General features: G+C 33.8%; 4 protein-coding genes across 5 annotated transcripts; 2 read left to right on the top strand and 2 right to left on the bottom strand.

The window, feature by feature from the left end:
* The first annotated feature begins 698 nt into the window (after window positions 1–698).
* LOC114408515 (pentatricopeptide repeat-containing protein At5g42310, chloroplastic) lies at window positions 699–4,984 on the top strand. Its single transcript, XM_028371590.1, has 5 exons — window positions 699–2,495; window positions 3,096–3,248; window positions 3,362–3,433; window positions 3,915–4,103; window positions 4,653–4,984. The coding sequence occupies exons 1-4, from the start codon at window positions 789–791 to the stop codon at window positions 4,023–4,025; spliced, it is 2,043 nt and encodes a 680-aa protein (XP_028227391.1). The 5' UTR covers window positions 699–788; the 3' UTR covers window positions 4,026–4,103; window positions 4,653–4,984.
* Window positions 4,985–5,202: 218 nt separating this feature from the next.
* On the bottom strand, window positions 5,203–11,066 carry LOC114408520 (metallocarboxypeptidase A-like protein TRV_02598). Of its 2 annotated transcripts, none has more exons than XM_028371599.1 (11): window positions 10,758–11,066; window positions 10,041–10,098; window positions 9,836–9,946; window positions 9,481–9,618; window positions 8,924–8,993; window positions 8,789–8,844; window positions 8,443–8,568; window positions 7,356–7,495; window positions 6,583–6,655; window positions 6,431–6,505; window positions 5,203–5,704 (listed from the first exon to the last, which is right to left on the bottom strand). In XM_028371599.1, exons 1-11 carry the CDS (start codon window positions 10,913–10,915, stop codon window positions 5,396–5,398), a joined length of 1,314 nt encoding a protein of 437 aa, XP_028227400.1. In that variant the 5' UTR covers window positions 10,916–11,066; the 3' UTR covers window positions 5,203–5,395. The 2 variants fall into 2 exon arrangements, with proteins under 2 accessions (XP_028227400.1, XP_028227401.1); XM_028371600.1 differs by having other exon boundaries at window positions 5,203–5,647.
* A 2,718-nt stretch (window positions 11,067–13,784) lies between these two features.
* Window positions 13,785–14,824, top strand: LOC114408513. Its single transcript, XM_028371588.1, has 2 exons — window positions 13,785–14,043; window positions 14,114–14,824. The coding sequence occupies exons 1-2, from the start codon at window positions 13,923–13,925 to the stop codon at window positions 14,599–14,601; spliced, it is 609 nt and encodes a 202-aa protein (XP_028227389.1). The 5' UTR covers window positions 13,785–13,922; the 3' UTR covers window positions 14,602–14,824.
* Window positions 14,825–15,615: 791 nt separating this feature from the next.
* LOC114408512 (1,4-alpha-glucan-branching enzyme 1, chloroplastic/amyloplastic-like) lies at window positions 15,616–24,218 on the bottom strand. Its single transcript, XM_028371587.1, has 14 exons — window positions 23,871–24,218; window positions 23,123–23,239; window positions 22,424–22,634; window positions 21,356–21,425; window positions 21,006–21,275; window positions 19,386–20,292; window positions 19,108–19,224; window positions 18,918–18,980; window positions 18,624–18,731; window positions 17,965–18,066; window positions 17,595–17,662; window positions 17,370–17,451; window positions 16,734–16,850; window positions 15,616–16,241 (listed from the first exon to the last, which is right to left on the bottom strand). Exons 1-14 carry the CDS (start codon window positions 23,934–23,936, stop codon window positions 15,843–15,845), a joined length of 2,697 nt encoding a protein of 898 aa, XP_028227388.1. The 5' UTR covers window positions 23,937–24,218; the 3' UTR covers window positions 15,616–15,842.
* Between the last annotated feature and the right edge of the window lie 1,745 nt (window positions 24,219–25,963).

The raw sequence follows: 25,963 nt of genomic DNA, 5'->3' as shown, positions 1-25,963 counted from the left end.
TCTCCTAAATAGCCAATAAAATTATTTATGTAATATCTTGAGTGCCGAATATTTATTAGTCCAATCCCTAAGTTGATGTATTTTAATATGATTCAAGACTAATTTAAAGGAATTTTTAAAATGTAGAAAATTACTTAACATGATTTCTAATACTTCTATGACTATTTAAATAATTTTCTTATTTTAAAGATTATTTTAAAAAAAGAAAATAATACTACAAGGATTCAATAGATTGTTTATTAAAAAATTTATTATATTTTTTAATTTTTATTAATTGATATTATAATTTTGTGTTAATTTTTTTTAAAAAAATTAATTATTGTAGAAGTAAAAAAAAAATATTACATACCAACTTTTGATTGGTTAACTTATAAAAACCATTTATACTAGTAATAAATATAAAATTTAACAGGCAATACCTTTGCTCTTATAAAAAAATAACATAATTTTTCATAAGAAACATAATAATATAAATAATTAATGGATAATATTTTATTATAAGATCTTACCTTTCACAATAGTACTTTGATTAAGGTTGATCATACTTTAGCATGTGAAAAACATAAATGTCACACATCTCTTATATTATTTGAGATACAAAGGAACACTAAATATGAATATTTTGATCAACAGATAGTCTCTTCCATTGATTAGGCTAGACTTGGTTTTGTAGTAATTTTTAATGAACGACCTGGTTATATCTTTGACGTAGTAACGTATTTGGTTCATACCAAAAATATCCAATTTGAATCCAACTGGGTCATCTTGATGATAAACAATAACATAACATGAACCTTTTACCACCACAACTAACAACAACCCCCTTCCCTTCCCCATCCACCCACCGCCACAGCCACCACAACAACATCCATTTCCTCCCGCCGCCGCAATCCTCCGCAAGCCCCATAACCGCCAAACCAACCATCCTCGAAGAAGGCCCCGACGACATCCTCTCCCTTCACAACCGCCGCTACGACTTCACCCCCCTCCTCAGCTTCCTCTCCACCACTTCCAACTCAAGCCCTCCCACCTCACTCGACTCAACCGAGTTCCAACTCGCCGAGTCCTACCGCGCCGTCCCTGCCCCACTCTGGCACGCCTTCCTCAAGTCTCTCTGCGCCTCCTCCTCCTCCTCCTCCTCCATCGCCCTCGCGTACGCCGTCGTTTCATGGCTCCAGAAACACAATCTCTGCTTCTCCTACGAGCTCCTCTACTCCATCCTCATCAACGCCCTCGGCCGCTCCGAAAAGCTCTACGAAGCCTTCCTACTCTCCCAGCGTCAGGTCCTCACTCCCCTCACCTACAACGCGCTCATCGGCGCGTGCGCCCGAAACGGCGACGTCGAGAAAGCCCTAAACCTAATGTCCAAAATGCGCCGCGACGGTTACCAGCCGGACTTCGTCAACTACAGCTCCATCATTCAGTACCTGACGCGCTCCAACAAAATCGACTCTCCAATTCTCCAGAAACTCTACGCCGAAATCGAGACCGATAAAATCGAAATCGACGGCCACCTCATGAACGACATCATTGTAGGATTCTCCAAAGCCGGCGATCCGACTCGCGCGATGCGGTTTCTAGCTATGGCTCAGAGCAACGGACTGAACCCTAAGCCCTCGACGCTTGTGGCGGTTATCTTGGCGCTTGGGAATTCGGGAAGGACGCATGAGGCTGAAGCGTTGTTTGAGGAGATTAGAGAGAACGGCTTGGAACCGAGAACTAGGGCTTATAATGCTCTGCTTAAAGGTTACGTGAGAACGGGTTCGCTTAAGGATGCGGAGTTTGTGGTCTCTGAAATGGAGAAGGCTGGGGTCAAGCCTGATGAGCAAACTTATAGTTTGTTGATTGACGTGTATGCGCACGCGGGGAGGTGGGAGAGTGCGAGGATTGTGTTGAAGGAGATGGAAGCGAGCAATGTGCAACCTAATTCTTATGTTTTTAGTAGAATCTTGGCGAATTATCGCGACAAAGGGGAGTGGCAGAAATCGTTTCAGGTTCTGAAGGATATGAAGAGCAGTGGTGTGCAGCCTGATAGGCATTTTTACAATGTGATGATTGATACGTTTGGGAAGTATAACTGCCTTGATCACGCCATGGCCACGTTTGAGAGGATGTTGTCCGAGGGGATTCCGCCGGATATCGTTACTTGGAACACGCTGATCGATTGTCATTGTAAGTCGGGACGCCACGATATGGCCGAGGAATTGTTCAGTGAAATGCAGCAGAGGGGATACTCGCCTTGCATCACTACTTATAACATTATGATTAACTCTATGGGGGAGCAGCAGAGGTGGGAGCAAGTGACTGCGTTTTTGAGCAAGATGCAGAGTCAGGGGTTGCAGCCTAATTCAATTACTTACACAACTCTGGTCGATGTGTATGGGAAGTCCGGAAGATTTAGCGACGCTATTGAGTGCTTGGAGGTCTTGAAATCTACTGGGTTCAAGCCAACTTCAACCATGTATAATGCTCTGATCAATGCCTATGCGCAAAGGGTATGTATGGTATTCTGGGAAGTCTATCAATAACTGTGATTACAAGTAATTCAATGCTTGCTAATCTAATCATCGTCAATCGGTATACACCAACATGCTGATTGTGTTGTTTATGAACTGATATAAGTTTACCTGTCTGCAGTCTGCACCTTACTAGCTTTGGCACGAGTATTATTCTTTGATTTACTGACCTTTTCCATGAGTGAAGCTGTGAAGTCTAAAACGTCATTCATCTTATCCCAGCTTTGCTATTTTATATTGAATCACATCACTCGATTGAAACCTAAAAAATTTCCTTTGTTCATACTTACTTTGCATTGGGAATTTGGGATGAAGCGCTATTAAGTAGTTTTTTTTTTCTTTTTCAAGGACCTGACGTTACATTGTGGTGCTGGCAGACATTGGTTTTAATTTCTGTTAGGAAATCACTGATTCTTTATTTTTCTTCCATTGAAAAACATAAAGAACTGGCTGTGGGAAAGGATATTAGGCTGAAAATGCACCTTATGTTTTTTTCCCCTGAATTTCATCTTTAACTCGTATTCAGTGAGTGGATTGGTTAAGTAATGAATTTGGTAATATTTGGCATAATTTTCACAGGGTTTGTCTGAACTAGCAGTAAATGCATTCAGGTTGATGACAACTGAGGGTCTGACACCTAGTCTCTTAGCTCTCAATTCATTGATCAATGCATTCGGTGAAGACAGAAGGGATGCTGAAGCCTTTGCTGTGCTGCAGTATATGAAAGAAAACGTATGATTTTTTCACATGTTCTTTCTTTTTCTTCTTTTATGGATGTGCCCTTTTATATGTTTTTTGAGTTGTCTTTGGTCAAGTACTTATGTATTTGTTCATATTAACTGCAGAACATTGAACCTGATGTAGTTACTTATACCACACTAATGAAAGCTTTGATTCGTGTTGAAAAGTTCCAAAAGGTACATAAATTAGCATTGTCACGGTCAGTTTGTCATCTATGTTTTCATGACCCTTCAGTCTTGCACTTCATCAAAGGAAATTATCATGGTTTATTTTTGCCCGCGGTACATTCTTAGAATTCCAAGTGTGACCTTTTTCCGTAGTTCTCTTCTGTATTGGTTTGCAGTCCCTATGCAGTGATGATGCACAGTAAACAAATCAGTGAAAATAGCATTGTTTCAAGTTTCAACATATAAATTGACTTGGCTCTAGTTTTTTTGCCATTTTTTTTTATCAATTTTTTGTCATGTTATTGAGAGGTTAAGTACCATCACATTGCACATTATCCCTAACGTGGATGATAGCATGATTTTTCAAGGAAGAAAAATGACCGCAACTTTGGTGGCAAGAATTGTGTAGCCTGTTTATTAGTTTATTCATGGGTTGCTTAAGGTCAATCAACTTCATTGCACAAACTATGCTGCATTGTTTGGGTTTCAGGTTCCAGCTGTGTATGAAGAAATGGTCGCATCTGGGTGCACTCCTGATCGAAAAGCTAGAGCAATGCTGCGGTCTGCTCTTAGATACATGAAGCAGACACTAAAATCATAGTTAAATTATCAAGCACATTCTTTCATGAAGACAGAACAGAATCAAATTTGCTCACCTTACATGGTTATAATTCTGAAGGTTAGTGCTAGCTAACTGGCAGCCTATGCTTAAGATTGCATGTCACCAGGCTTTAGTTTTTATTTTGAAATGAATATTTTCTTGGTAACTGCATTATGGATTTGTTACCAAACCATGAAATTGTCGGCATTATATGGTGCAGCGGTAAAGTTGTGCCTTGGTGACTTGTTGGTCATGGGTTCGAATCCGGAAACAGTCTCTTTGCATATGCAAGGGTAAGGCTGCGTACAATATCCCTCTCCCATACCTTCGCATAGCGAAGAGCCTCTGGGCAATGGGGTACGAAGTTTTTTTTTATATGTAAAAAATTAGTCTGAAATTGGCTCTTTATTACTTTGACTTCCATTGAAGAAGATGCATTTGTTGATCTGTCCCTCAATATATGAAATTTAAACTGATTTTCTCTGTCAGAACATATATTAATAGTTGCTGATGTAGTGATTGGTGGTTGTATGTTGATTCATGTAAACAATTTTAGAGTATGTCATATTTTGTTTTACTGTATTTATTTGGAAAGCTCAAGTTATGATGGATTTTTTAATCTTTCAGGTTAATGTAATAATAAAATCACGATTCCTTGTAGACTAGCATAACCCCCGCTGTCCCCTCACAGCAGGTGCTTTGGGGCAGTATGTCTGGGTCATGCCGGATATGTACGCTCCAACAGTTCCTGAATGAGAAATGAAGCTGTGGAAAATCACGACATGGAATGCATAGAAAATTTATGGCTTCCTGTAATGCTGTATCATGTATTTGTTGATCTGTCCCTCAATATATGAAATTTAAACTGATTCTCTCTTTGTGATTTATGTATCATACGTTAATGTAAGTAAAATTAATTTGTTGAAATGCATATTTTATGCACTTCATTTACATCCCCACTGCTTTGCTTCCCGGTAGTTACGTAGAGGACTTAGTCGTGCCATTTCTTCATCGGAAATTTGATGAACAAATAACTATCTATTTTAAATATCAGATATCAATTGAAGACAAAGACCCCGTTAGACCTTGTTATCATGCAATTGCATTTCTTTACTTGTGCCTCAACCCCGTTAGACCACGTTGTACGTGAATCTAATGTAAAAGAGAAGGATTGACGTTCGGGTATAACAAACAACCTTTATACATTCGTTTACAACCCAACCCACCAGTCCTTGAGTTGGGCACTATAAAGAATTAGATTATATAGCCTCAGAAAAAAAAGGCTCGCGTTACATAGTAATACAGACAACAATTTAACTTACAATTTTTCCCCCCAAAAATGGATATACAATTTAACCTACGACATAGTTTTAGAGGGGTATAGCAGAAACAATTGGTCTACACTTGCTTTTTGAAATTCTAGAACAGAACATGAACAGTAATAACACTGAAGATAATAAAAAGAGCCTAAAATATGTTCTTATTTCTTGCATTCCAAGCTCAAGCACCTCCAACTTCTTTCCATATCTATTTCTTCTTTCCATCAAATACCCATCTAGATACTCATCTATCGATACCAACTTATCCGGCTTCAAAATAGACGCGTTTGAATCACCAAGTTTCTGCGGCACCAATTTGAAAATCGTAAAGAATGTTGCCGACCAGTCACTCAGAACTCTCTGAAAATGACAATATAAAATATTTGAATCATTGTTGTCCCACTTTTTCCACATGTAATCTCCCTCATTTTAATTGTTCTCCCACATAGGGAGACCTGGGAGGGTAAAATGTACAAGGCAGTAACTAGGGGTGTTCAAAAAAACTGGTTCGGATTGAACCAGATTGTAACCGAACCTAACTCAAATTGATTTTTTTTCAAACTAGTTCAAGAAAAAATGAGTTTACTATTTTATAAAATCAATTCGATTAATCAAATTGTTTCTACAAAACCAGTTTGGTTAGTCGAATTGGTTTTTATTTAAATATTTTTTTCATTTGAAAAAAATAATTCAAAAACTAGTTTGAAAACCAATTCAAAATTGGTTCAACTCTTAGTACCAGTTAAAACTGATTAAACAGTTCGATTTTGAACTAGTTCAATTCAAAATCAGTTTTTTAAAACCAGTTCGATTTTGAACTAGTTTCTAAATCAGTTTGACTATTTGGATATAAAATCGAACCGGTTAAAACAATTTGAAATCAATTCGGTTCGATTTTTTTACCGAACTAATTTTTGCACACCCCTAGTAATAACTTTATATTGTCGCGCGCCAAGGGTCATTCACTCCCCCTCACCTTAATTGTAAGTTAAAAACATTTATTTAAAAAAAAAAACTCTTGAGAGTAAAGGAATAGGAAACACTCGGATGGAATGGAGCGATCCTTGCTGAGTCAAAGCAACATACATTGTAGGTAGCAAGGTCGGTGGGATTGAACATTTTGAAACAATCTCTCGATGAGGCAGTTCCATCACCATATATCTGCTAGTCAATACAAGAAGACGTAAGGACACCGAAAAGTCCAGCAGAAAAAAAAGGAAGAAGTTCAACAGACAAACCTCAAAGGTGAAAGCCATGGGTACCCCCACAATGTCATACATGAAATCAGTTGCTGTCCCGTGTGCAAAATACCTGGATAAGCAAGTTAAAAACTTTGAAGAATGAATGATGTATAGATGGCAATACAAAGGCATTTAACAACCTCGAGACCAAAAATTTGAAGCACGGTAGATTGTGTATTTTTTAGTTTCAAAATTTACAGTTTTCATTCTAACAAATCGGCACCTAAAACATGGTGCTAGGCTACCCACTTACGACTTCAAATTATCAAAAGTGGTAGAATATTTGAGACCTTTAAATGACAATTCCAGACAGCAAGTGTCGTTTGAGTACAGCTTGCAAATCAATAAGTTAAGGTCATTATAGGTTGACAGTGTTTTGAGCAAGGGTATCTCTCCATCTTACACCCACTTTGGTTTTGTTCCATATATGTTATGATGCATTCAAAACTGACACAGAAAACTGTAATGGCCAATTTTTTTCGTCTGGTCATTAAGTCCACTAAATGGACATCACTTGCGAGCCAGGGATAGATGGCAGGAGAAAATATAAAACCTGAGAAACATGTTTGCAGCCATTACTCATTCCACTTCTACCAGAAATCAAACTAACCCTGCTGAACCAATTTTAGACACAACAGTGTTTTTTTCTTTTCACAACAAAGATAGATAACAGGAAAAAAAAAACATTTATTAAATATAAACACTTGGGACTTGGCCTTTTGAAAATTTGCATCAATCCACATCAGATCTCAAACAAAAAATCAACTGACCCTACAGAACCGCCTCCAGACCCAATCATGCAGCGCTCTTGGCAATGAAGATGTTTTACTTCTTCAAGCAATGATTTCATCCGTTGCAATGGCAATCCATCTGGTGTTGTATTTTTATGATCATAAGGCATAAAAAGAGCCTGCAGAGGGATGAGGGGAGAAAAAGGACAGCAAAAATTGTCATATGAACTATGAAGTGATATATGAATGGTTCCTTAGCATGTTGACCAAATTAAAAATAATGTAGTTTACACATTTGCCAATAAAAGTTAATGTAGTGTCAAATAATGTAAAAGAAGCAACAATACCAAACAAAACAATAGTAGTAAATAATATAATCGGAGCTGGTGACAGGCCCAGAAATTTGGGTAGTGGAGGCAAGACATTATCTCTTACTTCATGAGACAAAATGTAATAAAAATCAACATGATGGAGGCAAAGTTTTAAAGACAAGGATGCTTAAATGACAACCTGACACTACTATATTAGTATTAAAGAATTTTGGAACTGAATGGCAGGATGTACACCCACATTGCTAAACATGGATCTGCCATTGAGAAGAGCAGAAGAAAACCCTCAAGTAATGTACTGTCTATAATGTATGCCCATTCCTAATATTTGCGCTGACACTTCCTCTATTTTGCAAAAGATATTATCAAGAATTTCTATCACAACTTTCAGCTGCATAAAAACATGACAAATCCTGGTGGAGTCTTGAGATTAACCTTGATTCCCGTTGATTGAAACTTTATGCTTCAAAAAATAAGAATTAGGTTTTCAAGAATATAGTTTGCTAAAGAAGAGGAATAGTACAAGAGTACTAGAGCACATGGTTGTGCCTAGATGAAGGATCAAATATGAAGCTTGTGTTGGGAATAGTACATTAGTACTAGAGCACATGGTTGATGCATAATACTAATGGAATTTATCAGAGCACGTACGAATTATGATCTACAATTCAATTACTAATTTTGATTCATGCTTGGACTATATAATGTGCAAATCCTGAATTAAGCACAGATGTGGATAAAGGGGGGCAATCAATCATTTTGATTTTAGAAACAGGTGAAAAATGAACTAAACTTACCTCCATTCCAGAGTGCACGTTGACCCATAGATTCGGTTCAAAAGATATGGCAAGTTTCCGCATAATTTGACTTTCAGGCTCACTGAATGGAGCAATTCCAGGATTCTCCTCATATGGATCATAATCCTATTGATTTGTGAATAATGAAAATGAAAAAGAGATGCTTCAAAATATTAAACATTTGATAAATTTCTTCAAAAGATAAAGAGAGCCACACCATACACTATTGTTATCAGTTATCGCAACCTATCTACAAGGTGCAAGTCAATAATGGACACCGGAAAAAACACCCTTAATTAACAATATTTAATATTATGAACTGAGATATTGAAGAATCAAAATGAACCTTCTCCTTTTTGCCCCAATCTACACTCCAATTCCGGTTGAGATCAACTCCTCTACCTGCCACATAAAACAAACTCAGGCATTTTCAAAGCTAGTCAATCATTTAACTGATGATCATAAAGGAGAAACACAAGACCATTTCTTCTCTCACAGAGATCTCCAGCTTCAACAACTTTGCGGCCATTCAAGTTTTCCATTGGAACCACCTGATAAATAATTAGCCATCAACATTTTTAAGATACCAAATCTCTTCTTTTATTTCCATTATACTACAAATACATCTAAATTCTCATCTTATTTTTTTCATAATCTAACTCCAAGATACAACTAAATACATTGTCAAAATCCTTCTACCAATTGACCGGCAATAAATGGTTGAGCATGCAAGCATATTAAATAGGAAAAAGGAAAAAAATAGCATGCACTGACATAATTTCCTCTGGTAAAAGTACTTGCTTAGTCTAAAACTTCAATATATGGATGGAAGATACCAAAAATTGTAATGACACTGCCTAGCAGAACATCAAATGTAATGCTGCATGCCTGCATAGTATAAAGTGTGCAACAACTGGGACAAAGTTTTAATATCAAAAATAAATTGTTCTCAAACTTTACCAGCATATTGATAATCAAAGTCAAGTTCCAGATGGTTTTCACAATTATCATGTACTTATGGTAGAAATTTCAACTTACCTTAATGACAAGCTTGTCAAGTGCACTGTTTAAGGAAGCTTGATCCATGCTGGGTAGAAATTTTTCTTCACTTAAGATAGACAAAATCCTTAAAGCAAGTTCTGTGGTAATCAGCTCCCTTCCATGCTGCCCAAAACTCTGGAAGACAAGGAATCATCTGTCAAAAACACCAGAATAACCAATTTGAGATAACTATCCACTACATGCCAAATTATAACTTTATCTAATAAGAATGCCTAGTTATAATCATATTATCATAATTTTTACCCTTTTATTACATACAATTGTTTGCAATATTAAATGCCTTGCCACATGAAAGTTTTATCATTAACACAAACAAATGAAGAAAGCTTACAAGAAGAATCCGAAGCTTCGACCTCTCATCATTGTCTTTCTTTTCCTTGCAATAAGTAACCACTGAAACCTCAGCACCATAGCCTTTGTTTCCAGCTTTAATTGTCTCCATCTATTTAGAAACATCAAAGATATGAATTATGCATCCTAGAAAAGTGAGACATGGACAATAGACAGACAATCTATATACTCCATAAATGACCCACAGTGAGTTTATCTGGGTGACGATGGACCAAGGCCCTGATCTCCTCCATCAAATTGCCACTGCATAATCCCACAAAAGGGTTCAGCAAACAAATAAACAATTTCATAAATCAACTGAGCTGTCTAAATAGCTTCAAAAACATTGCTTCATCAACAAACAATACATAAGCACAACAAGAGTATTAAATGCTGCAGAGAGCATAATAATTGAGAAAGTAAGTGCATGTTTAGATTCACCTTAGATCATACGATCATCCAAAATCACATTGAAATATCAGTTACCGTGATTTAAATAAATGTTCACAGGTTTTATTCTATCTTGAGGATTCAATTTTAGGTCTAGACTTGATTTTGAGTTAAAACAACTTCAGGTAACTTCTATTTTGAATCAAAAACATTTATACTGAGTTTTACTGTTAACTTGCTTTTAGAATATAAACAATTTTGCAAAATCAATTTCATTCAAAATTAATTTTGAAATGGCTCACCAAACAAACAGGAAAGCTACCAATCAAGAAACCGTCCCTTGACATTCTTTCAACAAAATCGTAACCTAAATTTAACGGTGAAATAAAACGTGATCTGCCCTACCAAAAGAGAACAGACAAGAAAAAGAAAGAAATAAACATTGTCGAATTCGAAATTCAATTATGAAATTAAAAACATGCGATTCGAAGGTGAGAAAAAGTAGATCAGGGAGTAACGGCGAGAGCAGTTACCTGGAATGGTAGAGATCGAAGTTGATTGGCGTAACTGAAGGTTGAGTGAGATTGTGTGATTGCGCATTAACAGAGAGAAGAAGAAGATCTTGGAAAGAAGAAGCGAGGAAGAAATTGCTGATTGAGAACAGAAGAAATTGAAAAATCGAAAGAGCCATGGCAAGATCCAGAACAGAGTATGAACAGATTAAATTTCATTTCATTTTTTATGGTAATATAATGTTATGTAAATGTTTGATTTGATGTTGATATCGTTATTATTGATTTAGCTTATCAAAGTGTGTCTGACCACTGTCTTCCACCAATGACAAAATAAGGTGGTGTTTGGATTGAATTGTTTGAATAAGTAAAAATGCAGTAGTGTTTTAAGATTTTTTTTTTTGTTTTCAATACATATTTTTTAAATCTTAAAATTTTAAAAATAAAATTTATTTTCTGAAAATAAAAAATAATAAAAACAGAAAATAAACATTTATGTAATTTTTAAAAGATGGGGTAGGTTATGTAGCTTTTTTAACGTTGGACTGTCTCGATCGAAGATAGTTGAAAGGTAACCTCACTCTGGCATATTCATTTATATTTTGTGTAAGAGTGTGCCATTTGTACGGCAAAACAAATAATTTACACGTTTAGAAACTAAATTCAGCGGAGCTACCCTAATGATGAATAATCTGTATAAATTTCATTATCCTTACAGTAACGATGGAAAGTAACGATGGAAATAAGTTGAGCTCGACAAAGTTATACTTAAATAAGTTGTTTGACTTAATTAAAAAAAATTAAGGTTCAATCCTAATTTATTATAGGCAAATAATTAACAGTGATATTTACTATAAGAATTTTACATTGACAATATACATAAAGTAAACTCAAATTAAATAAATTTCATTAGCTTTTATATAAATAAATAGTGTTCGGCCCAAATTCTTTTTTTAAAGAGAAAAAAATATAAATTGGGCCGCGCACTACCTTAATTACTCAATCATTCTTCTTCCCCTGGAAATTAGTACACCCCCCATGTCGCTCTTACTCGTCGCGCATCTTGTTTCAACAACTTTCTTCTCTATTTTGGTTTCATCTTCATCTTTGTTCCAGATAGGAAACGTTAGTAATAACAGTGGGATAGAAACTAAAAAACCCACAAACATGTAGAGCGGAACAAATAAAACATGGAGAAGAAGAAAATTTGCCTCACACTCACGCACACAAAACTAGCTAACAGAGGAAGAGAAGTTTCACAATTTGAATTCACTCATTCATGTGGTACGTAAGAAGCCTTTTATAGGCATAAAAAGATCGCTGACATATGTTTCAGAAAACTGCCGGTGAACATTCTTCACTGTGAAGAAAGAAGAAGAAGAAATGATTATAAAGTAAGCAAAAGGGAGGTATATTAAACAAAAGCCTCACATAAATTTGGTTGGTTGGATACTCTTATTTTACAGTCTTCGTTTTACAAAGTGAAACTTCAAACACAAAAGATTCTGCCATTTAAAAAACAAATTAATACCAAAGATCATGATTAACAGAAGAAGGCATGCGCAAACACTCTGCAGATCAAAAGCCAAAACAAACCCACCCCAATGAATCAAAGGAAGGAAGTAAAACAAATAAGAAGAAAAAACATCCAAAGCATTAATCATAATAATAATCAGTAATTGATAATTAATATTTCATGCGCTTCTAAATATAAAACATTTATAATTAATTCATACACCATTAAATTTTTTTGATTAATTTAGCTTATAAAATTAAATATATCGGTAATTATATTATTTTTCTAAAATTATCCTTAAAATAATTAATCGATGGATAGAGAAAAATAGTAGTGGAGTATGAAATTTCAAAACTAAATTATTCAATTCTCCAAATCTATAGTCAAAGAGAGAAAAAAAATCAATTCATAAAGTTTATTATTTATGAACTAAAATAATTAGGATTTTATAAAAAAAATTATTAGTGCAAAGGATAATTAAAAAATCTTATAAAAATAGACAATTTTTTTAAAAAAGTGTCTTATATTCAAGCAAAAAAAAATAGTTAATAATAACAATAAATGTATTGAGAAAAATAGTCAATGCCATTTAATTTGTCTGTATTTATAATACTTTTCAAAATTATTCTTAAAACGATTAATCTATGGATGGAGAAAAACAATACTATAGTATTAATTTGGTTAGATTACAAATTTTATTATCAAATTTTTATCATTTTATGAATTTTATTAGTCAATTTTTTTATTTTTATATATTTTATGATAACGTTATAATTAAGGTTATCAAACTCGAGAATTTAGATTCGTGAAAGTTTCATAAACTCAACTTTTGAACTCAACTAGCATACTCGTAAGAGTTTATTTTATATAAAAATAATAACAAAACATTTATAAATAACATATTAATTAAACATTTTAACAATATAATAAAACAAAATAAATCATAAAGTTTAGAGTTTATAAAATTTAGTTAAAATCTACTCAAGAGTCAACTCACATATGACAATATGAAAAGTGTATTTATAAACTTGTATGAGTTAGTTAATGAGAGAGTTTACTAATCATAATTATAATAAAACAAGATTGTTTATTTTTTCTAACTTTTTTTGTGACATGTAATGATAAAATACCTAAAAATTGAAAAAAAATTAATAATAATTTTTAAAACTAAACTCTTGAATTCTCTAAATATCATAAATGAAAAAAAGACAATTTATATCATTTATTATTTATGAAAAAATAATTAATGGTATCCTGTTTAAAAAAAGAAATAATTAATGAAGAGGATAATTAAAAAAAAAACTTATAAAAAAAAATTTAAAAATTTGTCTTATAATTTAGGAATGGAGAGAATAATAAATGTATAGGAAAAAGAAAAGGAATGGGAGACCGTATTTATGGAAAGTAAAATAGAGAATCTGGTAAAGATATTCACCGTTCCAAATGCAGAATGCGTGTGAGCCGTAGATCCAAAATATGACCGTTGTAAACGCAAACCGCTCCTCAATTCAAACCCATTCCCTTCTTCAAAAAAAAAAAAAGCAACAGTAACAGCCACAACACAAGACTCACTACTGTTCTCACAACACGGCTCACCACTATTCCCACAACACAACATTAGCGTACTCTGTTTGACTCTCTCTCTCTCTCTCAACCAACAATCATCAATCATGTACTCCGCATCAACCATTAAATCCGTGTACAAGCCTCCGTTGCCCAGATCTCCAATTCGCCTTCGACCCTCTCATGCTGCTCATTCATCAAACTCTATTGCTCTTCAAACGCCACCAGGTTCATTCTTCTTCTTCAAGCCCTAATCTCTTTTTTTTCTTTTTTATTTATCTTTGTGTTTTTGAAACAGGTTCCTTGACCAAATCTCAGAAACCGGTTCTCTCCCCGAACATTCGACCCGAATACCGTACCATTTCGTGCGAGTTATGGGCTCTGACCAAGATGGTTCGTGACGAATTCAGCAAAGTGAATTCGGAGAAAGCTGCCACGAATTCAAGTGTTCTGTTCGAGAGAGGGAGATTCTATGACGAGTATTCCGCTAGAAGGAACGAAAGGCTCATGAGAAAGAAAGGAGTAACTGCTGTTGATGAAGGTAAGGCTAAGCCCGTTCGCTCTCTTGGGGTTACCATGGAATCTGGAAAAAAGACTAGTGTCAGAAAAATGGGAACTTTGAGGAAATCTATCTCTGCGGCTTACTCTTCTGGGGTGAGTGGAACACCAAGGTACATGCTCAGAAGCATGACTAAGGAAAATAAGAAACCTCCTCTTGCTGCAAAATTTGACAAATCTGTTGTTGCTGGAGAGAAGAAGATGGGAACAAGAGGAAGAAGGATCTAAACCTAATAGTATTTTGATTTATTTTTTGGGGGGAAGGGGGAGATATTGAGAACTCGATTTAATTTGATGTTTAGGGTTGAATCTTGTTCTCTATTTTGGTTTATAGTTTGGTCATTTTACTTACATTTCAATGGATCGTTACAGTTCATTTGAAATCATCTTTGTGATTCACATATGATAGTAAATGCATCCATTATATGTTAGCATTTATTTTTTCTCTGGCTATATTTGATTCAATGGTTTGATTTATTTAACAATTTACAAATTACTCTTTTTCTGCTTGACTGGAATTGCAAATTACTTTAATAAAAATATTAAAAACGAAATTTTGAGTCATGAGTAAATCATGATCAATCGACAGAATGACATTTCTGGTCAATTTTTCAAAATTCATATCCAAGAACTTGAAGTCTGTTTAGTAGTGTACTGGTCTCAAATTTTTGCTTTCTTTCACCTTTCATGCCCCATAAGTGTACTCAAAATTTGGCAAATCTGCTGTGGCCAGAGAGAAAAAGATGGGAACAACAAGAGCAAGAAGGACCTAAATGTAATAGGATTTTAATGTTTTTTGGGAGGGGAAGATTGAGAACTCGATTTAATTTGATGTTTGTGGTTGAATCTTTTTCTCTTTTTTGGTTATAGTTTGTTAATTTTACTTACCATTAATTTTACATCCATCATTTGTCGGGTATATTTGATTCGATTGTTTGATTTATTTATTTAACAATTTATAAATTACTCTTTTTCTGCTTGACTGAGATTTGCAAAGTACTTTTAATAAAAAAAAATATTAAAAACAAATTTTGGAGTCATAAGTAAATTGTGATTAATCGACAGAATGGCATTTCAGGTAAATCATGATTATTGGAGAGTTAGAGCGTTATCATTTTACTTTAATGCATTGTTTAGTACCGATCTCAAACGAACGAATAAAATGCTGTTTGTTTCCCCCTTTTAAACCTTACAAATTTAGCGCATTTTCTATTTATTTTTTGCAGGGGGGATTGGATACTATTATATGACAATGTTCCAGATAATATGATAAATATTCGCAACTAAAAAAGATTTTCAGTTGTCTGCATCTTCTAGATAATATGTATAATATACATACACGACGATAATTTGACGAACATTTATCCAAAATTTATTCAACGATATCCAAAAGCCTGCCTATCCACCAGCTGGATTTTCATGCTCTTGAAGCCAAGAAAACACTTAATATTCACAAGGAAAAAAGATTCTCAGTTGGCTGCATCTTCTGGTTTGTCTCGAACTACCTCACTTTCAACAGAAGCTGCTACTATTGTCTCTTCCAACTTATCCAAATTGATACCTTCAGTTTCTACAGAAACCAATTCACCAGAAATTTTTGTAACTTCAGCATTTGCTGCAGCTAACGGCTCTTTCACCACATCCAAATTGCTATCTTCACTTTCTAAAGGGGCAGATTCATCAGGAATTTTTGCAACATCTGCTGCAGCTAATGTCTCTTTCACCCCATCCAATTTGATATCTTCACTTTCTGTAGAAGCGGATTCATCAGGAATTTTTGCAACATCTGCTGCAGCAGAAGTCTCTTCTACCCCAACCAAACTGTTATTATCGTCGTCTTCTTGACTTTCTTCCACTCTATAATATGCCTTTGAAAATTTTCAAATTGAATTAGCAATTGGCATTTTAAGGGAAGAGCAAACGAAAAACTTTAACATGGCAGCTCAAACTTAATTTTGAAATATAACAAATCAACCACAGACAGAATAGAGATTCAATTCACATATGCCTTTCATAATCATTCATCTTATTATTTTCGACTTTCCAGCCAAACTAAATTAGCAATTCACATCTTTGTAGGGAAAGCACAAATGGAAAGCTAACTTTGCAGCTCAAATGTACTTAACAAAAAAAGCATAAAATCATGTTAATAAACCACACTGAGCTTACACAGTTGGCTTGGTGGTTAAGGGAGAAGGGAAGGGGGGGAGAGGTTGTGGGTTTGAATCCCCCCAGCTAACAAAAACTAACATATTAATAACTAACATTTGTCTATAAAAAAAATTGTGTAAATAAACCAGATAAAAGAGGACAATTTATATAAAAATAAATAAAAATTAGAGGGCATCAGATAAACATACCACACAAGTACGAGCAGGGGAGAGGACCTTGAATGAATTGGGGCGATTATTAAAATTTGTTTCAGGGACTCCTGGTATGCCTTCTGGGGATGTGAAGTGGTCTACATCATGCCCCACCTAGGAGTGGAAAATGGTCAATCTCGGCCCAGCATGAAAAATTGACAAGGAACACATAATATTCAAGAACCGCTGAATTATAGCAACTGAGTTGAACTCTAAAAATCAAAGTCATGTGTCAGTTGCCCCCCTCCCATTCTTCACTCTTCACCTCTCACAGCCACTTCGTTTTTCACTACCACTTACAGGGGAAAATCAGAACAGTTTATATGATCTCATAGTGTTGGTTCCACTTTTTTCTCCTTAGTTATTATCCAACCTCATCCACACACACCCTAATCTCACTGCTGCTCACAAGTACCAATTGGCCTGTAATAAATCATTAGACTCAAGCAGAATAGAAGGTTTGGGAGGTAAAATAAAATTTTAACAGTTTATATTTATTAAAAATAAAAACTTAAGGGAAGCTATTGCAATTTCAAAAAAAAATTGGGGACGATAGAGTGGCATCCCCCTTGGGCTGACAGTAGTTTCTTCCCTGATTATACTCATGTTTACCGCAGAGAGATTAGGGCTTACTCTTCCACGTCCTCCAAATTCCCAAGCATCACTATCCAATGCAACTCTATACTTTCCAGGTAAGTCACATCCAACTTTATACCTGCATATTCAACATTTCAGCCAAATTATTTGTGGTTAACAGTAATTACTACAGTAATATTCTTAAAATTTGCCAACAAAATACACAATTTGTTGCAATTAATATCCCTAAACACAGATGAAAAATGAACATATATTGCATACCCTTCATATGTATTCTCTGGATGAAAATTGAATACAAATATCAGATCTCCTCGCTCAAAGACTATAACCTATAAAAGAAAAAACTATTAGGCAGTTAATTCTAAAATAGCAATCAGTTACGCATGACATTAACTCAAAGTCTCTGAGTAGACAATGGCTTGTTAACGGTTTTATCTTCTCCAATCACTCGTGTTTGAGAAATATCCTCTTCACATTATGGTCACAACACCTATTGTATATTTTCTTGAAACTTGAAAGCAGTTCTATTTTAATCAATCTTGATACAAGACAAACTCTTAATTGAATAGCAAGTGGCAAAAAACATCAAATTATGAATGAGTATAGTACAATCATTTGGGGGCATATTCACCTTGTCATCATCATCTGCACTGCTCACAATCTGTTTTGTTGATGCAAGGAATGAGAATTTATCATCAAGCAAGTTCATTGCTCTGTCAAATGCATTCATGAACTGCACATCCAAAAACAAAATTATAACATATATCTCAGACAAGCAACACACTGCTAGAGGAAAAGATAATAAAGAGTTCTGCAGAAAGGAAAAAAAAGGGGCTCCACAAATAAGATTGCATAGTTGCCTTCTGCATCACACAAAAATAAGCCGAATTACAGTGCCCATGTTTTACCACATTATTCTGAGGAAAATAAAGATCTGAAAATAACCAGCTTCAGCCCTAGCATATCATCTTAACATAAAGCTAGCACAGATATTCCATTTGTAACAATCCATTTTGATTATGAATTTCTGAAGTTGATGAGAAATTGAGGATTCAAATGTTAAATGTGGTTAATGTTTAAAAATAAACTTGCTTCATCCAAGCATAGCAATTCAAGGATTCCGTTGATGTTAAAAATAATTGAACTTTCCGAAAAGTCCCAGAAATGAATTCACAAAAGAGATATCAATGTTGTGTTACTGTTGAGTTGATACATATGGGAACTATAACCCACCCCCAACCCCCACAAAAGACTAACACCAAACACAAATAAATAAATAAACAATATTACCTTATATCTCAAGTGATCTGTATCCACCAGATTCCACTGACGCCTGCACTTCTCATAACTCCATCCATTGCCTTCTCTTGGGAAATCAATCCACTCTGGATGGCCAAACTAAAAATGGCCTCATGAATATAACTTAACAAAATTTATACATGATATACAACTATAGTAGCAAGAGTGGGATGCTACTTACAAAAAATTTACATTATATTTAATAAAAAAATCATGATTAGCTGCACCTACAATAACACAGCGAACAGCAGTTTTGTGGGAAGAAGAGTGAAGCAGTATACATACCTCATTGCCCATGAAATTAAGGTAGCCCTCTCCACCTAATGCCATTGTTATGAAGTGTATCATCTGCAAAAGATTGAGATAACAATGACTCCAAGGAAGCAACAATGATTATGTATTACATTAGAAGCTTTGCAATCCAATTTCTATATGAATGATGTGGTGCAGTGATCTTTATGATCAGATTAATGACCTTCTGAAGAGCAATCCCTCTCTCAACAATAGGAGAAGCATCAACCAAGCTAGACATGCCAGAATACATTTCTTCATCCATTAGGAGAAATGCAACAGTCTTGTCTCCAACAATGGCCTGCCCAAGGCAAAAATTAAATGACATTGATAGGAGTGGAGTTAAAAAACAATGTGTCCCCTCCAGTTTCCATCATTTTGCTGTTTACAAATTTAATTTTGCCTAAATTCTTAGTATTTCTATCACAAAGATAACTGAATATACAATGGCAAAGCTAATACCTGATCATGGCTTTCAGCATAGGAAACACATTTCTCAGTGTATCTCCTATTTGTCAAACTCCAAGAGATTTCCTTCATTGACCATGCATAGTCGTTCTTGTTCTTCAAGTAATCAATCCATTTATCAGGGATTGCCATGGCTAGACGATAGTCAAAACCAATTCCACCATCAGAAACTGGTTGACCAAGTCCAGGCATGCCAGAAACATCTTCAGCAATGACAGTTGCATCTGGCAAAATACTATGGATCAGACAATTAGCCAGCATCAGATAGACAACAGCATCCACATCTGTTGCTTCACTAAAATATTCATTATAATCCCCTGTAAATGCAATGTTGATTCCATGGTGATGATACAGCATTGATGTTACTCCATCAAATCGAAATCCATCAAATTTAAACTCTTCAAGCCACCACCTTAAATTTGATAAAAGGAAACGAAGAACTTCCCAGTTAGCATAGTTGAAGAGTCTACTGTCCCACAATTTATGATAGCCTCTATCTCCAGTATGGAAGTAAGAATCTTGTGAGGTTTGGCCAACATCAAAGCCATTGAGTCCATCAGTAACATTATTACTAGCATGACTATGGATAACATCCATCAAAACCTGCAAACCTAGGCTATGGGCCTTATCTATCAGATATTTAAGATCTTCAGGGGTTCCAGATCTACTGCTCACAGCGAAAAAATTTGTTACATGATATCCAAATGATGCATAATAAGAATGCTCCATCACAGCCATCAGCTGGACTGTATTATAGTTATTTGCCCGAATACGGGGCAAAATCTCATCTGCAAATTCCCTGTAAGAGTTTATGCGGGGTTCAAAGCTACTCATCCCCACATGAGCCTCATATATCCGCGGGGCCTTTGGCTTTGGTGGACGAGGATATTTAAACTGATACCTGCAGAACAAAAAAGGTGAATAATTTCATCTGAACATAATCAAGAGCCAAGTGTGAGGAAAATATAGATAACAAATGTATTAAAGAATGGAAGAATCACTTGATCTAGTTAACCAATTTTCAACTGTTAAATCCAAAACACACTTTCCTCTTTCTCTTGCAAACTAAACCTGAACAAAAAGTTCTTTTATTTTTTAATGGCCAGACAGAAAAGAGGAATATGACATGCCAGAGTGTATGAAATATAAAAAAAGTGGAACTCCTTTCATTGGCACATGGATTCTATCATAACACATTTGAAATCGGTATTAGTTGATTGATCAATCATGATTTGATGTGACAATTTCAAATAATGACATTTGATGGGATTTTGGTAGAATTCATTAGAGAAAAAAACATTAAATTTATATTATAATAAATCATATATCATGTTACATTTGCATTTCATGTGCCTCAAAGATGAGAATTCATTTATAATCCAACTGAAATAATTACATACATTTTGATCCAAACTTTTAAACTAATTGTAATTCACTTGAAAGCTATAAAAAAATTGAATTTCAAAAACCAAGAAATTATTCACATGATTTGAAATTCAGTTAATATGTGGCATACATCAAAGTCCCTTTTAGTATTGATCCTTCAGATGCAATGCTTAATTTTTTTTAAAAAGATAACATGACAACAGATATTCAATAGGTGAATAATGGGACCTCTCTGAAAGTGGTGGATCCCAGTAGACACCATCATATGGTGCGGCAAATCTGGTAGGATCAACAGTGGCATATTTGATCCAAGCAGGGATGCGATCAACCCAAACTCCATCCCCGTGTCTAAATCTAAACTTCACTCTTGAATTGTGTGGTATGGCAGAATTTCCATCAGTATCAGGGATCCTAATACTCCAAACACCAAACTGATTTTTTTCCATCTGGTGGTTGGAACCATCCCATCCATTAAAGTCTCCAATAATTTGTGCTTCCCTGCATTGAAAGAAATATAAAATATGAAAAGAATACTAAATAAAACAATGACAAATAAACTTGACAAATATATAACTTACTGTGCAGCAGGTGCCCACTCACAGTAAACAATACCACCTTCTTCTCTGTTAAATCCAAATTTCAAATAACCTGAGAGAGAAAGGAGAAGGGAAAAGAAAAGGAAATATTATATTAAAACTGTCACTAGAATCAATCTAACAAATTAGTGAGGCATTTTAATAGAAATCAATCCAGTTGAAGCACGGATATGATACAAGATGGATAAGATATGACATGGACAGGGTGATACAACAAATTTTAAAAATTGATAGACATGACACAACTATAATACAACATAAAAAAAATAGTTTAAACTACAAAATTAACATAAAACACAAGGCTCAAATCAAAAAAGAGAATATTTAAAAAGCAAGCATAACTCATTGTAGAAATCATAAAATGCTATAGTTTATCTAGTAATTCTGATATTCCCATCTGCTTCGGTGTAAAAGTTCAACAAATATAAGTATAAAATTATATAATGCAACTAGGAGTACTTGAAATATCTGTGAAGTGTCTGGTAGAGGTCTGACAGGGATACAACGCAAACACAGCTACTAATTTGAAGTAGGATGATATCTCCAACATAATCAATTGATTGTGTTCACACAAATTTACATTATTTTATGTTTGCTTGTGTGTGCTAGAAAATTTACTGACTTACCTACCATCATGGACACTGTTATGACAGATGGGAAAAGTGGTTAGGCACAGTTAAATTGATTAATTAGTTAGTTAAAAGGGGATATAAGTTAGATAAATATGGAGAAATAAAGATGTAGGGATTCATGCAGAGAATTAGAAAGTTCGTAAAGGAGAAAACCCGAAAGTTTTTTCTTCCATGGTCCGTATCTTAATTGCTCAAGAAAATTGTTTGGTTCCTTTGTTCATACCAATTTCTTAGTTCTCTTTCCAGGGTTCACAATAGACACTCACTATTAAATATTAGTTGAGTAATATCCCAACTTTACATGTACATATATATAGATTGCAGTTGTGCACAATATCTTTGCAGTTATCTTATTTTGTATGCATAGATATATAGAAAAGAAAAACAAACATGAAACAATGGCAAGAATCATAATCACCTTGAGAAAATTCTTCAAGACCTCCTTCATATTCTTCAATAAGCTTTTTCTGATCTACATATCTCTTCAGTCTATATTTGAAGTGATCTTTATATGGCTTTAGGGATGGATCAATATGAAAGATGCCAATGTTTTCTAAGTCTTCCTCGGTGGATGACATTGTTGATTTGTCATCTGTCATAACAGCTATGCCCTTGAAATGAGAGCTCACCTAATTGTAGGAAAACATTGAGAGAACTTATCCACAAGCAGCCTATTTGCATATGTGGATAACAGATATACCAATTTTCATTTAAAAAAAATTGTGGCAAATTTGTCAGACTAGAGTCTAAATTTTTCATGCCATTTTAATTAATTCACTTTTCCATCTGGAAGAGATGAGTAGAAATAATGAGAGAAGTTTAACACACTATGATACACATTGAATTCATTAACTGTTACTTTTGATATGTTCATGTTTAAACCAACTTGGGCTCCATAATCACATTTAGGAACTGCCACCAAACATAGTGAACTATAACTACAATTTATACAAGAGAATTGATTCCGACAGAAGCAACAAACCGTTCTTAAATGCATGTACTCCAAAGGACACTGGATATCAGTTAGGACATAGGACAGCATATTTGCATTGAAATTTCTCAAGAAACACTGACCCTAATTGTTTAAATAAGAGACATGAAACATAATCAAATATACCCTCTCGTGTATTGATCTTCTCGATCCAAAACTGAACCCATATCCATGTGGATTCCGATAGCCGAGAGCCAGATTTACTGGCTTTTGTGTCGCAAGATACTGCTTACTTCTCACAATCTGCCAAAATTAAAAAACAGAAAATCATACATGATTAAAGCATTACAGATGAAAGCAATCAACACATAATAGTTAGAAGCTGATAACCCAAATCAAATCACTAAAGTTTAAATTATGAAAAAAGATAGGGATATATTATGTAGCAAAAGCAAGTGGTGGTGTGGTGGAAAAGATCTAAATTATGCAGACCAATATTTAAATTTTAGCTAACTCTCACGAGAGCTTTGAACATGAACACACTGTCATTCACATTAGATTTTGACAAACACGCGATGGTGTTTGCGGTAATTTTAATTCGCTGTTCAGAACTTACTATAGTAAGTGATTCAGCCATTAGTCTACAGCCTAGAAAAACAACTTGGCGCTACGAAATATCTGAGATAATAAAAGACACGGTATGTTTTATATTTATATCTCTGGCTAATGATTTCACGCACTAGTTATTCTAGAAGAAACAGTGAAAAAAATCTAGGGTTAAGGTTATTCTATTAAGGAGGTGAAAAAAATTAAAAGGAACCAAAATGCTGGTTAGCATGAAATCAAAACAGTGCCAAGAAAAACAGCATAAAAAATCTAGAGAGTAGAAACAAGAAAACAGAGTCAAAAAGTTTACTGAAGTTAGTGAAATTACGTGAGTGGTGCAGGCAATGGTTGAAGGGGCAGAAATAAGAGGATAAAGGCCCAAACAGTTAATCATCTCCCCGAAAATCCAAACACGGCCTTGGAGTTCGATCAAGGTCTCCAAGTTCGACTTGAGCTTCAAGCAATGTCCGAGAACATGAAGAGACGAAGAACAAAGGCGTTGTTTAAATAGCAATGTGCTGAACAATCAGCCATCAGGGACCCAGTTTGGGATGAATAATTAACCTTAAACCGTCTTTTCAATGCTAGATTACAACGAAGAAACAGAGCAAAGTAAAGCATATCCTTCCCCACGTGAACAAGCAAGCAACGGTGCTAGAGTTTCCATCTGTTTGTTTTTTATGCGTCCCCAATAATATGAAATCAAACATGTAGTCATGTTTATCAAGAATATAATAGTAAGAGAGTAAAGTAAATACGTTACTGTTAATTACTGAATTAAAAAATATATATTAAAATAAGTACAATTATATTTTTCATAATTGTTTTTAAGTTATATTATTTTTATAATAATTATTTTTTCTTTTATTTCTTTAATTAATGCCTTAGGGATAATTGTTATCCAAACTCTTAAATTAATATGGCCTTTTTCTTCTAGAGACTCTAAAAGTAAAAATTATTTAAGCTTTAAATAATCTTAATTGAACAATTTTTACTTTTTAGTTCTTTTATCTAAAAGATATATGCTTGATTATTAAATATTAAAATAAATGTTTGAATCTACTATCAATTTTTTATCTGAGCATTCTTCAATAATGATTGTTAATGATTCTATGATTTTTTTTCCGCTAAAGTCTCTAAAAGTTTTCATTATTTATAATGAGTTACCATTAATATTTGTTCATATCACTTTATTTAATAATTTAACAATTTAACGTACTCATATAATTTTATCATGTAAAATAAAATTTTATTAATGATAAAAAAAACTATAATCATTTTATAACATTAGTTCACATTAATTATTGAAAAATTAAATTCCAACATTTAAGTACCATGATTAAAATATGAAGCATGATATTCATGTTTATCCATAAAGCTGTTAGTAATAGCCTTTTAATCTATGAGAATTAAAATAATAATAATAATAATAATTAGTCTACTAAACATGTACAACATTTATCTTAAATAACGAGAGAAAGAGTGTCTCTCATAAAAAATATACATATGTCTTTGAAAAAAAAATATTTTTCATTCAATATAAGAAATTTAGAATCGACTGTAAAATATTTATCTAATTACATATACAATACATATAAAACTAGTATTTAAAGGTATATATATATATAATTTAAAAAATAAGTATTTACTTTTAAAAAGAAAATACTTGCCTTGAGTCATTTAAGTTCATTTCTCCTTGTCAAAGCACAATTTTTTTAGGAAAGTCAAAGCACGATTTAGTAGTCTGTAATGATGAGTTGAATTCCTCCCCACTAAGAACATACATGAATTCTAAATCAAAGTGACTAGTTACTAATACATTTCATGATATCTTTTCGTATGATTCTAATAACTACTTATAATATATAACCAAATTACCATAACTTTAATTTTAAACTAATCAACATTTGTAATTGTATGTTTTTTAGTTATTATTTATTTATTGAACATGTATTCTAATTTATTATTTTCTATGATAAAATACTCATGAAAAGAAAAAAAATGTTTGATCATGTATGTTTTTTTTCTTATTGATCATGTGAATATGAAACCACTCATCACAATATTATTGTGTTTATTTTCTATAGAATTATACTATTACCTTTATTTAGAGTGTAAATGAGGTGAGTTATGAATTTTTTTATTTATTGAATTATGAAAAAGTAATAATATATAATATTTGAATTCTACATGTCAAATTTTGAATACATATTTATATTTGTAGATTACCCATGACATGAAAATGTTTAAAAAATATTAAATTAATAAAGTTAAAAACTAATTTAAGAAAGTTTATAATAAAATCAAGAATAATTGAATTATAAATTGTCTGAATCATTAATGATGACATAATGTTAATTTTATTATATTTTCTAGCAATTTCAAACCGTTGGAATTTTTTTTGTTCAAAACAGTTAACAT

This window comes from Glycine soja, chromosome 4, assembly GCF_004193775.1.
Source record: "Glycine soja cultivar W05 chromosome 4, ASM419377v2, whole genome shotgun sequence".
Lineage (NCBI taxonomy): Eukaryota > Viridiplantae > Streptophyta > Magnoliopsida > Fabales > Fabaceae > Glycine > Glycine soja.
The sequence above is the reverse complement of the archived record's forward strand: the minus strand, read 5'-3'. Positions and strand labels throughout refer to the sequence as shown.

What these genes read in the sequence shown, in the direction of transcription:
- LOC114408520 (XM_028371599.1), bottom strand. Translation starts at nt 10,915, where the DNA reads ATGGCTCTTTCGATTTTTCAATTTCTTCTGTTCTCAATCAGCAATTTC. An exon ending in TTCGATCTCTACCATTCCAG is followed by an intron (nt 10,099 to 10,757) that starts GTAACTGCTCTC and finishes GGGATTATGCAG; the next exon opens with TGGCAATTTGATGGAGGAGA. An exon ending in GTCACCCAGATAAACTCACT is followed by an intron (nt 9,947 to 10,040) that starts GTGGGTCATTTA and finishes GTTTCTAAATAG; the next exon opens with ATGGAGACAATTAAAGCTGG.
- LOC114408515 (XM_028371590.1), top strand. Translation starts at nt 789, where the DNA reads ATGAACCTTTTACCACCACAACTAACAACAACCCCCTTCCCTTCCCCA. An exon ending in TCAATGCCTATGCGCAAAGG is followed by an intron (nt 2,496 to 3,095) that starts GTATGTATGGTA and finishes TAATTTTCACAG; the next exon opens with GGTTTGTCTGAACTAGCAGT. An exon ending in TGCAGTATATGAAAGAAAAC is followed by an intron (nt 3,249 to 3,361) that starts GTATGATTTTTT and finishes TATTAACTGCAG; the next exon opens with AACATTGAACCTGATGTAGT.
- LOC114408512 (XM_028371587.1), bottom strand. Translation starts at nt 23,936, where the DNA reads ATGATTAACTGTTTGGGCCTTTATCCTCTTATTTCTGCCCCTTCAACC. An exon ending in TCTTGAAGAATTTTCTCAAG is followed by an intron (nt 21,426 to 22,423) that starts GTGATTATGATT and finishes TTTCTCTCTCAG; the next exon opens with GTTATTTGAAATTTGGATTT. An exon ending in GAGTGGGCACCTGCTGCACA is followed by an intron (nt 21,276 to 21,355) that starts GTAAGTTATATA and finishes CTTTCAATGCAG; the next exon opens with GGAAGCACAAATTATTGGAG.
- LOC114408513 (XM_028371588.1), top strand. Translation starts at nt 13,923, where the DNA reads ATGTACTCCGCATCAACCATTAAATCCGTGTACAAGCCTCCGTTGCCC. An exon ending in TGCTCTTCAAACGCCACCAG is followed by an intron (nt 14,044 to 14,113) that starts GTTCATTCTTCT and finishes TTTTTGAAACAG; the next exon opens with GTTCCTTGACCAAATCTCAG.